The sequence below is a fragment of the Geospiza fortis genome, unplaced genomic scaffold (genome assembly GCF_000277835.1).
Source record: "Geospiza fortis unplaced genomic scaffold, GeoFor_1.0 scaffold85, whole genome shotgun sequence".
Lineage (NCBI taxonomy): Eukaryota > Metazoa > Chordata > Aves > Passeriformes > Thraupidae > Geospiza > Geospiza fortis.
In genome coordinates, this window is record NW_005054358.1 from 167,778 (window position 1) to 181,515 (window position 13,738).

Genomic DNA, 13,738 nt, shown 5'->3' on the forward strand with positions numbered 1-13,738 from the left:
CGCGGGGGGCACCCCCCGCCGGGTGCGCAGGGACGGAGCTGCCCCAGTAGCGAGACCCATTGCATGGCATCTCCGCTGCGGCACCCACCGGCTGCGGGACCCTCGGCCGTCCATCCGTTGTGCCTTGGGACGTGCGCTTTGGGGGGGGAATCCGTTGGACACACTGAAAGATAGCGGCCCCCCGGCGCAGACCAGCCGAGTCAGCATCTGCTGCTGCTCTGCCTGGGCCAGGGCTTCCTTGCGCACCCAAGCATCTCCCCGGGCTCCACTGCATTGCCTGAGCCAGTCCTGCTGGGTGACAAATGCACTTTCCTTTGAATACAAGCTGCTTTCTTTTTCCTTTTTTGTCGTAAATTCGGATGATGAAAGAGGTTCCTGAACAATTTCTTTTTGGCCAAGTACTCCCTTTGTAGGACAAGTCTTTTGTTTTAAAATAGTCCCAGGCTCTTGTCCTGAAAAGTATTTCATCTAAAACCCCGTTTTTCTCATCCCAAGCAATTTACTTGGAAACTTTCTGAGCCAGCCTGCATGCCAGATGTGCTGCTGCCTTCTCTCCGGGTTTGTCAGATGTAATGAAGACAAGGAGGCTTAGCCAAGATGACCTTTTTTGTTCTTAATATAACTACCAATTTTTAACTCCCTCTCTATGACACCTTTTTTGTCCACCTGTTACCACATGCTGGGCCATCTTGGGCAGTGCTCTGAGCTAGTTTCAAAGTGGATTTTATCTTTTGGAACATGAAGGAATTAGATCGGTACCAAGACCCCCATATGTAGCACTTGGATCAGCCTGGAAAGCCTTTCTTCTCCCTGGTTCCAAGATGGACCTTTGGTTTTAAACCAAATTAATTCTCAGAAACTTTTTTTCTTGTGCCTTTTTTGATGCTTTTTCTCCCTCTGAGTGCTAGCACCTTCTAGTCTGCAGGCACTGCTGCAGTTTGGGACCAAGCATTCCCGAACACCCACCTGGGTCCTGACCCTGCTCTGCACAAGGCCTGGCCCAGGGACTCAGTGCTCCTGGATATGCCAAGTGCAATTGAGGTCCAGTATGGTGTGTGCTTCAGTGTCCAGCAGTGCCTGTTCCATGAGGCTGGCACCAGGAAGGTGCTAAGGACTTGCTTTCACACAAAGCCCAGCGCTGTTTTGACAATGCAGAATTTTGTGTTATTTTAACTCAGCCCAAAAGATGCCCGCGTAGTTTAGAGGTCGGTCCTGCTATGGGAGACCCTGGGCACATCTTCTCATAGCCTGGACAAGATGTGGTCCTTGCTGACTCAGTCCACATTAGCTGCTGGATAGTGCTGTTCACTGCTGAACTACAGCTCCACATTTTCCCTTTCCAGTTCCTTTGTATGGAATATAGCCCTAAAACCACCCTGGATTCGTTATCTTGCTGCTGAGGGACTGATCCTTCCCTCATGGGTCTGCAGTGGAGGTTACGGCCTGACTGCCCTGAGCTGCTGCCTGCTCTTGACAGCCCTTTTCTTTCTTCTTTTGGCAAATGTATCTCTGGCAATTTCTACGTCCTGTGGCTGCTGTGGCTGCTGTGGCTACTAGGCAGCCTGAGTGCTGCATGACCTCACCACCCTTCAGAAAGGCAGACCGGTGGGAGGCCAGGGATGAGCCCCTCATGGGACAGCCTGGAGGGCCTGTGGGATGGGGGCTGGAGTCCTGGGCATGGCCATGGAGCACAGTGCCAGGCAGCAGCACATGGGGCATTCTCAATGTCCCCATCTGCCTCCTCCCCTGGGCAGAGCCATACACTGATCAGGAGCCCCAAGCACTACTCATGCATGGCCTTTGGGAACATGACTGTCTTCTGTGCCCCCTCTGCAGGGGCTTCAGGACTGAGCAGCCCTGAATGGGGCTGGCCTGAATGATGTTGCATTGGAACAGAGCCCTTGGGACCATGGGTGACCTAGGAGGCAGCAGAGATAGGGCTGGCATTGGAAAACTGTCCCAGTGTGGGGCCACAATGGAGACCTCTCTGTGTCCCCCCTGCCTGCAGCATCACCAGGGTCTAGTCAGAGGGTTCTGCTAGAAAAATCCCTGTGCTACCAGGAGATGCTGGTGATGGGGACTGTCCCACATGCATGAGGCCCTGCCAAAGCCCTGGATGCCAGTAGGCAAACATGCCAAGGCAGATGAGAGGAGTGATGGGAGCCAGGTGCTGGTGTGGGAGTGCGCCAGAGCATCCCTGTGTCTCCCCAGCCTTCATTTGCAGTGTACTTGTTAGCAAGCACGGGGCAGCTCAGCTGGCAGAGCTGAGGGCCGCACTTACACTGCAAATCACTATCGGGGAGGGCTTTTATCCTCCCTCCTGGGGCTTCCCACCTGTAGGCCCCTGGAGCCTACCTACCTGCCCATGTCCATGGCTCAGCCGTGACTCAGACCCACACAGCAGCACACTCTGCTCTGGGGAATGCAGTGGCTCCGATGCTCAAGCCCAGGTTCTAGGCAGGGACAGAAGCTAAGACAGGGACAGGATCTGGGGCCAGGGGCTGGCACCATTGCACACCACTGTAGGTTATCCCATTCATGATTTCTGTGTGAATGCTGGAGGCATGAGGTACCCTTGGGACTGGAGGAGATGACGTTTCTTCATCACTGGGAACACACTAGGCTGCCCATGTCTGCCTCGGTGCCTTCGTGCACCATGCGCACGATTCTCACCCCTGCTTACCACTCCCAGGCAAGGATGTCTTCTCCACAGGGACAAGCTGGGGTGCCAAATCCAGTGCCCTCAGGAGGGTCTGGCATGAGGCTGCGGTGACTCCTCTCCTGCTGGGGTGGCTGTGGGGTGAGCTGTGGTAGCAGTTCACCAGACACTCTCTGCAGAGGCAGCACCATCGTGTTGCAGCACCTTGCCTCAAGCCAGGCCAAGCGCTGTTGCTGCCACTGCCAAGGCTGGGGGACCCACAGGATGCCCCTCACCCACCACTCCACACCTGGTGGCAATGCGCTGGGGGTCCAAGACGAGATACCCCCACCCTGACCCACAGGTGTTGGTAGCAAAGGGCACTAGGATGTGTCTACATGCACAGCCAGTTCTGCATCCTGCCCCAGTTGTCACCCCAACATGTCACCTCTGCGTGGGGCTTGCTCTGGGTGTAGGCTCCGCGCTGCCTCTCATTGCCTGCACTTCCTTGGGCACGCAATGTGGATGTGTGCCCACGCACACCTATGCACACACCCCTCCTAAATGCATGTGTGCACAGACACGTGCACCCATGTGCACACACACTGGCGCACCTGTGTGCATGCACACCTCACCTGTGCACACCCACGTGTAAACATCCACCCCTAAAGTTGCACACACCTTTGTATGCCCATGCACCCATACACAAACATGCACACTCCTGCAGCATGTAGACCACATGCACACATATATGCATGCACATGTGCACATACATTTGTGCATCTCTTTACATGTGCAACTCCACCCCAGGTATGTACCCCCATGAATACATCTTGGTACCAGCTCTCCATGGGGTGGGAAGTGGGGCACAGCCAAGTCAGCCCTGCTGAAGGCAGGAAGAAACCCTGGAAAACAGTCTTCCTCCTGTCATGGGTGGTGGATCTCCTCCTGTTCACCCTAGAGCCAGCCATGTGGCCATGTCCCTTCCTGCCATGGGGTGAGTCTGGCATCCCCAGCATCCCCCTCCCAGGCTGCCCCCACTCCTGGTGGGTGGCCCCAGGTACCCCTGGCACTGCAGGTGATCCTTATTGTTTCATACTACAGCATCTCTCAGCCCTTGCCACCCTGTAGATATCCCTGTCTCCAACCTTGTCCCTCTGTGTGGACTTCAGCCCCTCCATGGCATCTCCGCACTGGAGACTACTCCTAGGGTCTTGGCTGTGCTCAGCCCCAAGTTTGGGGATGACCTACCGATGCTTTCCTGATGGGGACAGCCTTGTCACCCTGCTCCTGCTACTGTCACTGCAGGTGATATCTGGGGTAATGCAGTGCCTTGTGAGCAAATCGGAGACATCTGCATGGTGACTACAGAGGGTGTGGGCACATGTGCCACTGAGGTGGACAGAGGGGACCTAGGGCTGGACCCTTCTCAGACTCTCTTGTGCTTGGTCAGTGACTGCTCATCTGGGGACACAGGGGTGACAGGATCCCAGGGAGGCAAGGCAAGGCAGAGGTTGCTCTGTCAAGAACGGACTGGGATGCCACATGCTGGGCAAAAGGGTGTTGAGAGCCCTCTAAGCCTGCCTGGAACACTCACCCCAGCACCCAGCCCAGGAGGCTGGGGAGAGGTGTTGGGGGGAGTTGTCAGCCTCTTTCCTCCTCTCTGCAGTGTTTGTCAGGAGCTGAAGCTACTCCACTGCTCCAGCCTGGCCACAGAGGGGGATTCTCTGCTGGCTTGTAGTTTTTGGCCCAGGGCATGAGCAAATCACTGGGTGAGTCTGGGAGGGTCACCTATGTGAGATGGTCCTCTGAGGGAGCAGGAGGTACCACTGGTGCAGGGCCATGGGTTCATGGTGTAATTGAGGCTACCTATAAGTGGGGACCTCGGGTGTCCTTGACACTTCTGTTGCCTGAGCTGGTGAAAACCAGGTAATAGGGACAGGGGTAGCATGGGGCACCCATGGCAGGCAGGGCTGGGGTGGCTTCTGGGCAGGGAGAGGAGCTGCCTACTCCAGCCCTTGGCTGTATTGAATCTGGGTAGGGCAGGAGCAGACAGAGACTCATAGGAGGTTTAAGCCTTAGATGGCTTCACCCCAGAGATGCTCAGTTGGGATGGTTCTGGGTCCTGCCTCGCTTTCCCCCCATACTCACAGCCCTGAGGGGGCACAGTGGGGGCCAGCATGGGCAACCCCGAGACCACGGGCAGCAGGGGTCAGGCAGAGGGCTAAGCCCAGGGGTGCTGCAGGCAGCACGTATGGTGTCCCCCCCCCGGGAGCTGGGTAACCTTGTTTGGCAGGAGGAGCAGGGTTATTTATAGCCAGAGAATAGCCAAGCCATACAAGGGCAGGAGGGATGAGGGGCCTGGCTGCCCTTCTTTGGCCAAGAGCATCCCAAGGAGCCATTTCAGGTGTCTCTCCCCAGCACCAGTCCCAGGGACTGGCTAGCATGGCTCAGCAGGCAGCCAGGAGTGATGGTAACCTGCAGTGGAGGAGGAGCCCCTGAGTTGCACGCAACGGCGTCCCCTTACCCAAAAAGCTAGAGCCCTGTGATGTTCCAAATAGCATTCCAGAATGGCCAGTATCCCACTCCCAGTCACATGCCAGGCAGTGCCCTCTTTGGGCAGGTGTGGGCCCAGCAGTGCCAGGCTGGGCTGGGCAAAGCCTGCCTCTGCCAGATGAAACTGGGGAGCTGCTGGGCACTGACAGGGTAGGAGTGTGGACTGAGGGTCAGAGTGTGGACGGGTTGTGCACTGAGCCCCATTGCCTTCCCTTGGTAAGGGCTGGAGCACCCAGGGGACCTTCAGCCTCCAGGCCTGACCCACCACCTTCCCCCTGCAGTACGGCATCGTGCTGGACGCTGGGTCCTCCCACACCGCCATGTTCATCTACAAGTGGCCTGCAGACAAGGAGAATGACACCGGGGTGGTCAGCGAGCACAGCATGTGTGATGTGGAGGGTAAGGGCTTGCCCAGGTCCGGGGCTGGTGGCGGTGTCTGTTGCATCCCTGTGGCAGGGCAGCATGGTGTGAGTGCCCGTGCCATGCCCAGCTGCCTCCGTCTGTATTCACCAGTGTAGTGACATGTTCTAAAGGGTTCAGCTCTATTCCTAAAATGTCTCCCAACTCCCCCCAAGGCTTGCAGCTGTGCATGCTTTGGTTTGTCTTTTCCTGGCAGGTACTGAACCACCAGGGAACAATCCAGCTCCCTGCCTAGCCCAGTGAGGAGCCAGGGTCAGTCTTTCACTCTCCATTTATCAACCTTTCCCAGACTGTCAGCCAGCAGAGGATGCAGCGTGGGCAGAGAGATGTGGCTGGACCCTGGATGGCTCCACGCCCACAGAAAACTGCCTTTTGGACAGCCTGGAAGGGGCAAAGCTGCTCACCAGGCATTTTCCCACTGAGCATCATCCCCTCACCAGCAGGGAGCAATGCTTTTTCCTCTTCACAGGTCCTGGCATCTCCAGCTACAGCTCAAACCCTCTGGCAGCTGGGACAAGCCTGAAGCACTGCCTGAACCAGGCCCTGATAGATGTGCCCAAGGAGAAGCATGCAGGCACCCCGCTTTACCTTGGTGCCACGGCTGGCATGCGTCTGCTCAAGTGAGTGCTCAGGGGGGCCCTGTTGTGCCACTTTAACATGCCAGCTGGCTACACACAGCAGGGGTGGAGGTGGTGAAGGATGGCTGAAGTGTTGCCCTTTTGCTGAGCACAGCTCTTGACCACCCACCTGCCCAGTGCTGTGTCCGCTGCAGAAGTGGTCCTGCCTTTCAGAGGAGGATATAGGCTGCAGGGCGCAGCCAGCACAGTGCTAGTGGGGGCTGGTGGAGGGGCCAGCACCAGGGATAACCCACCCAGACTTTTTGGATGCTAGGAAGAAAATCCCTTGCACCCACTGCCAGCCTGATGGGACACAGTGAGAATAAACACGCCTCAAAAAGCACACGGGGGAGGAGTCGTGCTTCCCTCACTCAGCCCAGGCAGGATGGATTCCATTGTCCCAGCAGTGAGGAGCACACTTCATTCCTGCTACCTACCTTCTCCAGCAGAGACAAGGGGAATTAGCTAGTGTTTTTTTGGGACATGCCTATGAGTACCCAGGCAAGGGCTCACCTCTCCTCCTGGGCCCTGCTATGGCAGTGCTGGCCTTCAAGGGCCATTGGGACAGGGAGGGCTCTGCAGCACTGTGGCATAGGTCTGTCACTCCGCCCTCTCACTTGGCCCACAGCATTGCGGACCCACAGGCATCGGACACTGTCCTCAGAGCTGTAGCAGCCACACTGAAGACATACCCCTTTGATTTCCGGGGAGCAAAGATCCTGTCAGGGGAAGAGGAAGGGGTCTTTGGCTGGGTCACTGCAAACTATCTCCTGGAGAACTTCATCAAGGTGAGCAGAGGATAGTGACATCCAGTGGGATGGCTGTGGTGGCTGGGCAGCTCCTCATATGCTTATGCCTGCTCTTGTCCTCCTTGGCTCAGCGTGGATGGCTCGGAGACTGGATCCAGCCTCAGAAGAAGAGCCTGGGGGCCATGGACTTTGGAGGTGCTTCCACACAGATCACCTTTGAAACCAGGGACACGATTGAAAACCCCAGAAATGAGGTGATGCTGAAACTGTATGGCCAGGCATACAAAGTGTACACGCACAGCTTCCTCTGCTATGGGAGGGACCAGGTCCTCAAGAGGCTGCTCTCCAAGTTCCTCCAGGTACAGTGTGTGCTTGATGTGGATGCTGGCTGTCATGACCCCACAGCTGCCCCCTCATCTCGGTATTTACACTGTCCCTCAGCCCTGGACCAGCTGCACACCTTTACCAGCCAACTTGTGTTTTGCCCCCAACCCTTTCCTGTGTTCCCAGGGCTTTCTCCCACTATCTCCATTAGATGATGCAGCTCTTGGCTAGAGCCAAGACACCCCAAGCCATTTTGAGACACTTTTGTCAACTGCTCTGTGTCTGGCTGCTCAAGCTCTGGGGAAACTGTGCTGTGCACAGCTCATGCACCCCCTGTGTCCCTCCTCTGGCAGGCTGAGAGATACCAAGAAACTGTCTCCCATCCCTGCTGGCCTATGGGTTACAACAAGAGCCTGTTGCTGAGCAGCATCTATGACAGCCCCTGCACGGAGAAGGAGAGACCAAGCTTTGCCCTCAACACCACTGTTACCTTGGTCGGCACTGGGAATGGGAACCTCTGCACTCTACATGTCAGCAAGCTCTTTGACTTCACCAACTGCTCCTTCTCCCACTGCTCCTTTGATGGTGTTTTCCAGCCGAAGGTTTCAGGAAACTTCATTGTAAGTCCCCTAAGAGGAGGATGGTGACTCGGCTGCTGGCCGGGCAGCTCCCCAGCATCATGTGGCAGCAAAATCAGACCTCCAGCTCTGCAACAGCAGTTGTTGGTGCCCACCACATTGGCCAGAGTGTCTGCTCATGATCAGAGTTTACTCCAAGCTTGTCTCACAGCTGCTCCTTTCCCTCCATCAGGCCTTCTCTGCGTTCTTCTACACGGTGGATTTCATACAGACTGTGATGGGAAGACCCGTGCACCTGCCCAGCGACCTGAAGGATGCTGCAGAGACCATCTGTGCCACCAGCTGGAGTGAGGTGGGCTCCCTGGGCATCATGGGAAGAAGGGGGCTGCTTCATGTGGGGTATCACCCAGGCTTTGAGAGAAGCCCTTGGAGGTCATGGGGTTTCCAGGCACCAGTGGAGTAGGGGGAAGGCAATTGATGGCTCCTGCATGGGACTGGGAGAGGGCTCAGGTGGGTAGGGGTAGCTTTGTCCTCACAGATGTAACCACCCTAAGCTTCAGGCCACAGACACAAGCCTGGCCATTGCTGGCTTGACCTCTCTTCTCTTTCCCCCTGTGCATCCCACCCAGCTGCTCCTGAAAGCCCCAAAACTGGAGAAGAGGCTGCCAGATTACTGTGCTGTCAGCACATTTGTGTATTTGCTCACCACCAAAGGCTACAGCTTCAACAACCACTCCTTCCCCAACATTGCCTTCCAGAAGAAGGTGGGTAGCACCAAAATCCATCCCCTTCCCATGGGATCTCTTTGGAGTTAGGCCAAAGAACCCTGCAGGAGAGATGATCCCTCATGGAAAAAGAGCAAAGCAGAATAAAGGAAGATCTCAGTGAACAGGGGCAGGATGGAACTCTCAGGTTTTGGAGGGATCTCCTAGGGGATGGAAACAAATAAGCTGAGCTGGCTATTGGGGTGGTCATGGGATCAGGTCCTTCAGCCCTTCCTTGGCTCTCAAGACACCAGCCATCCCAAACAATGCTTTGCTGAGGCTTTTTGGGAAGTTACCTGAGGGCAGGAGGTACTTTTGTCTGCACACGCTATAGGATGTGCAAGGAGATCAGGACTGGCATGAGCATACAAGGTTTTACTCCCAGGGGATGAGCCCAGTTGTGCACAAGATGGTCACTGCTCTGTCCCTGGGCTGGCTGGACCTGTGGGCAAGCAGAGGCTCAAGGGGGCTGCGGCTTCCCCCACACTCTTCTCCCTTGGGCTGACACTGAAGCTGTCCCAGAAGGGTCTGGAGCACCAGTCTTATGAGGAGCAGCTGAAAGAGCTGGGGGAACTCAGCCTGGAGAAAAGGAAGCTCAAGGGGGACCGTCTCACTCTCTATAACACCCTGAGGAGGTTGTAGCCAGGCAGGGATTGGTCTCTTCTCGCAGGTAACACTTCACAGGACAAGGAAATGGCCTCAAATTGTGCCAGGGAAAGTTTCAGTTATATTTTAGGAAAAATTACTTCATGGAAAGTGTGGTCAGGCATTGGAACAGGCTGCCCACGGATGGGGTAGTTACCATCCCTGGAGGGATTTAGAACATGTGCAGATGTGGCACTTGGGGGACATGGTTTAGTGGTGGCCTTGGCAGTGCTGGTGTTACTGGTTGGACTCCATGATCTTAGTTGTCTTTTCCAACTTCAGTGATTCCATGATTCCATGGTCTCCTGAGGCCCATGCAGCTGGGCTGGCTGGATGGTGACCATGCCATGCTGTTTCCACAGGCAGGAGAAACCTCCATTGGCTGGGCCCTGGGCTACATGCTGAACCTCACCAACATGATCCCGGCAGAGAAGCCCTCCTCCCACAAAAGCATGCTGTACAATTACTGGGTCATCCTCATCCTGCTCTTCGTGGTCACCACCCTGACATCCCTGGTGACTGCTATCTGCCTGCTCTGGCACAGCAAGTCCAGCATAATCTGATGGCAGGGACAGGGTGGGCCATATCTGCAGGACCAGCACCATCCTACCTGCTGGAGGCTCCATGCTCTGAATGCTTGGGATGTGGCAAGTGCTCAATGTCCTCCTCCAAAACCTGACACCATCCCAGAAGATTAGCTGTGTCCTTTTGCCTTCCCTTTGCCCTCTAGCTGCGGGAAAGGAAGAAGAGGATCACTGGCCCTGTGGGAGAAGGGCTGGACTACTCAGGGATGGACCCTGGAGCAGGCTTGGAAATGGGACATTCAGAGCTAGGGCATCTTTCTGCCACCAGAGCTGAGCTGAACTGAGCCAATGAGCCCAAGCAACAACAGGATTAATTTTCATGTGTATGTGTATGAATGGGGAATATTACTTACACTAGTCCTTATAGCCAACTGCCAACCTTGCTAGCCTGTCCCTGGAGCATCAGCCCTGCCTCCTGGGGAGCTCTGGGCTCACGTTGTCTTTCTGTCTGATGTACAAACCCCAGTGACCTTCCTGAAGGTAAGGTCTTTTCGTTGGCCATTGGCCTCAGCTTTGGGTAAGGATTTAGCAACAACCACATGTGGGAAGATGGCAGCTTCCAGGTCCCACTTCAACAACCAGGCATAATGCCTTCACTACCGCCATGGTTCCTATGCCAGACTTGTCTTTGCCACATCCAAAGACTCCTGCACACCCCGGTTCCTGCAGCCCTGTGGTGCATGGCCATGCTGGCACAGAGCCAACAGGCTCCCACACTGTAGGGCTTTGCTCTGCACTGAGATTTGAGCCTGGCATCACCCCACACCAGGCAGTTAGGAGGATGCACCTTCATTTCCAATTGAGTATGAACAGGGATGTACAAACATGAAGAAGGTTTGGTTTTGCTTGATTTTTTTTAATAATCTGAAATAAACCTTTGTAACCACTACTATGGCTCAGTGGCTTGTGATTAGCAACAGGCAGTTCAGCCTGGCTGTCCCATGGGGGCAGAACCCCTCACCCACATCCACAGGTCAGGCTCTGCCCAAAGGTCTCAGCCCTTGCAGCCTGTCCAGTGCTGAGACACTGTCACAGCTCTGTGTGCTCTACCAGCCTGGAGATGACCTCAAATAGACCAAGGTGGGCTGGAAACCTCACGCCAGACCCAGACCCACCTGGAGGTGGACAAGCTCCAGCCAGCCAGTCACCAAGCTTGTGCTTCCCCAGTGCTCCAGCACAGTCATCCCAAAGCCAGAAGCAGGCAGCTCAAGCTGTCCCTCACTGCCACAGCCTCCAGCAAAACAACCTGCCAGCATCCTCCACTGCCAGGGCCCAGCTCTGGTGCTCAAGGGCAGCAGCAAAGCAGCTCACATTTGCTGCTGCAGTCACTGGCAGCTCAGACACCAGGACACACACTGCAGTGCTCAGCAGCTGCATGGGACTGGTCCAAGCTCTCCAATCCTTTCGGAAGCCTTCCCATGCCCTGCATGTTCCACGAACACTAGAGAGGAATGGCTGCAGGGAGCTGCAGTTTCTCACTGCCCTCTTTGCTCCTGCTGGCAGCACCAACTCTGCTCCGTGGGTTTGCTTGCTTCCCAACACCCTTCCCTGCTCCAGCTGAACTCCTGGAATACCATGCTTGACTTAACACACCTGTTCCCTGCAGCACTTGGCTTTCAGCTCTTCCACTGGCTGCTCCCCATCTCTCCGCACAGGGCAAACCTGATTCCAGTTCAGAGGATGCTGTGAACCTCCAAGCTCAGCTTCCTCCCCAAGCTCATCTCCTCAGCACAGGGACTCCCTCCTGTGGTGATGTTCAGGGCCTGTCTATGTATCTCACATGGAGAAGGCACTTCTGGTTCCTGAAGCTGAAACACTGCTCTAGGAACCTGGGCAGCTCCCAGAATTCAGGCTGAGTTTCCTCTTCTAAGAAATTCAGCTGCAGCTGAATCAGCTGGACGTCCACCAAGAGCAGACAATTGACCTAGTCAAGACTTGGAGTCTGACATGGAAAAACCCCACATGCCCCACTGTGTGCATGGGATTTGAGACAGCATCATTACCTTGTAGTCATGGATCTGGATGGGCAATCTGGGACTAGCCAGTGACAGGTGAGCACTGCAGAGAGGGGCCGTGGGCACACGGTCAGCTCTGTTGCAGGGAAAGGGAACACCCCAGAGGCCAGCCAGCTGTGGGACTCAGCTCAGGCCTTTTCAGGTAGGTATGAAAAGCCTTGCTGCTGTGGTGGAAGGGACATGGGGACTGGCTGGGCTCAGGAAACAGGTGACACAGCAACCGCTCTACCCTCACAACTTAGACCAGACCGGTCTGCACCTGCAGTCTCAGAGCAATCCAAGTACTGACTGTGACTGCCATCACCACAGAGGGACCAGAGCTCTCTGCTCCAACATTCACTGCAGAGGTTGCCTCACATTGACATCCACCACCTGCTCTGCCCTTCACCTCATCCACAACAAATGCATTCAGCTCGCAACTTTTATTGTACCCCGAGTGCAATGTGCAGAGGCCATGGGGCAGGCAGGAATCCCTGAGGTGCCTCCACCATGCTTTCTCTGGCAGGATCAAGTCCTCAGAGCTTTCCATAAGTGTCACCAAGCCCACCACCCTCACAGGCAGCATGGGCAGTGTCAGGTTGGGCAGACAGGAAGGGGTGAAGTGGGACACAGGCACGGCAGGCTATGCTCTGCTGGCTACTCCACCACGTCACCGTACCTGTTCCTCCTCACCAGTGTTGCAGCGCCGTCCCTGTCTTCTGCACTAGGGAGGTTTTCTGCAACAAGAAAGTACAAGTTCCCTGGACCTCCAACTACCCTGGTGGGTTTGCCAAGCGTGGGCAAAGAACCACAGAGCCTTGGTGAAGCACGTAAAGCCTCTTCAAGCTGGCCTAGCTCTGGAAGCTCAAGGTATGTATGGGAGAAAGCAGCGAGCAGCAATGAGAATTGTCCAGCAGCTGCTGTCTTGATGCCCCTCCAATTCCACCCACCCTACTGGGCAGCAAATCCCTCCACACCTCAGTTGCTCTCTCCAGCCCTTACCTTCTCCTTCCTCTTCCAGCAAATGAGCCTTTTGTGCTGGCTTTTGTGAATACCCAAAGCAGGCAGGGCAGAAGGCAGCAGCAAGTGCACCCAGCCCACATCACAAGCCCTGCTCAGGAACCCACTGTGCCGGGTGCACAGAGGGACAGGGGAGGCATGAAACTAGGTAAGGAGCTCCACCCACCATGGGTGCTCCTGCTCCCACTCCTTGGCTGCAGGGTGCCAGTGTGGGACTTATAATGAGATTTTGGCAATGACACGGTCACCAGCTAAATTACAAGACAGCAAAGTAATTATTGCAGCAGGGAAGAACCAGGCACAACAAGCTCAGGCAAAGCAGTAGGAAGATATGACTGTACCTGCGGGTTGAGACACCCCACCAGTCACAGCGAGCTCTTGTGGGGACTTGCCTGTCTCCAGATAAATCCAGAAGTTAGAGCATTTCTGCGTCTCAGCTCTGGTTACCACGTAGCTTCCGAGGGACCCTGCAGCTGGGGCGGCCGAGGTGCTCCTGGGAGTGCCAGCAGCACCAAGGTGGGGACAGCACCTGCTGCCCCGAACCCTCCTGAGCCCGGGGGACCGGGGCACAGGGAGGTGGCTGGAGCCAGAGACGATCCCCCATAACAGTGGCAAACACCACTCTGTACCGCTCGGGCTGGGTACTTACCCGCAGCCAACAGCAGGCTCCACTGCAGGCTGTATGGCAGCTTCTGCCGCGCCATCTTCTGCACCGCGAAGGCGGCCACGCTGCCTGCCAAGACCGAGGCCGGGGTTACTGGACACGGCCGGGACGTCCTCGCTGCCCCCGCGGAGCGGCCAAGGACAGCCCGGGGGATGCCGGGGTGGCTGGACCGGCCCGGACCCGCC

General features: G+C 56.0%; 2 protein-coding genes across 2 annotated transcripts; one reads left to right on the forward strand and one right to left on the reverse strand.

Annotated features, from left to right (window-relative positions):
• Positions 1-4,818: 4,818 nt before the first annotated feature.
• Positions 4,819-10,764, forward strand: ENTPD2 (ectonucleoside triphosphate diphosphohydrolase 2). Its single transcript, XM_005423773.2, has 9 exons — positions 4,819-4,854; positions 5,476-5,593; positions 6,084-6,234; positions 6,860-7,019; positions 7,112-7,339; positions 7,658-7,924; positions 8,115-8,234; positions 8,512-8,646; positions 9,654-10,764. Exons 1-9 carry the CDS (start codon positions 4,819-4,821, stop codon positions 9,852-9,854), a joined length of 1,416 nt encoding a protein of 471 aa, XP_005423830.2. The 3' UTR covers positions 9,855-10,764.
• A 1,529-nt stretch (positions 10,765-12,293) lies between these two features.
• Positions 12,294-13,734, reverse strand: TMEM141 (transmembrane protein 141; the record flags this gene model as incomplete). The annotated part of the gene is made up of 3 exons (XM_005423774.2): positions 12,294-12,606; positions 13,231-13,362; positions 13,539-13,734. Coding segments are annotated over 3 exons (408 nt in total), but the record flags the coding sequence as incomplete, so codon positions are not given.
• Positions 13,735-13,738: the final 4 nt, after the last annotated feature.

Coding starts and splice junctions, on each gene's coding strand:
- ENTPD2 (XM_005423773.2), top strand. CDS start 4,819: ATGGGCAACCCCGAGACCACGGGCAGCAGGGGTCAG. Junction 7,925..8,114: donor AGGTTTCAGGAAACTTCATT/GTAAGTCCCCTA, acceptor TCCCTCCATCAG/GCCTTCTCTGCGTTCTTCTA. Junction 8,647..9,653: donor ACATTGCCTTCCAGAAGAAG/GTGGGTAGCACC, acceptor CTGTTTCCACAG/GCAGGAGAAACCTCCATTGG.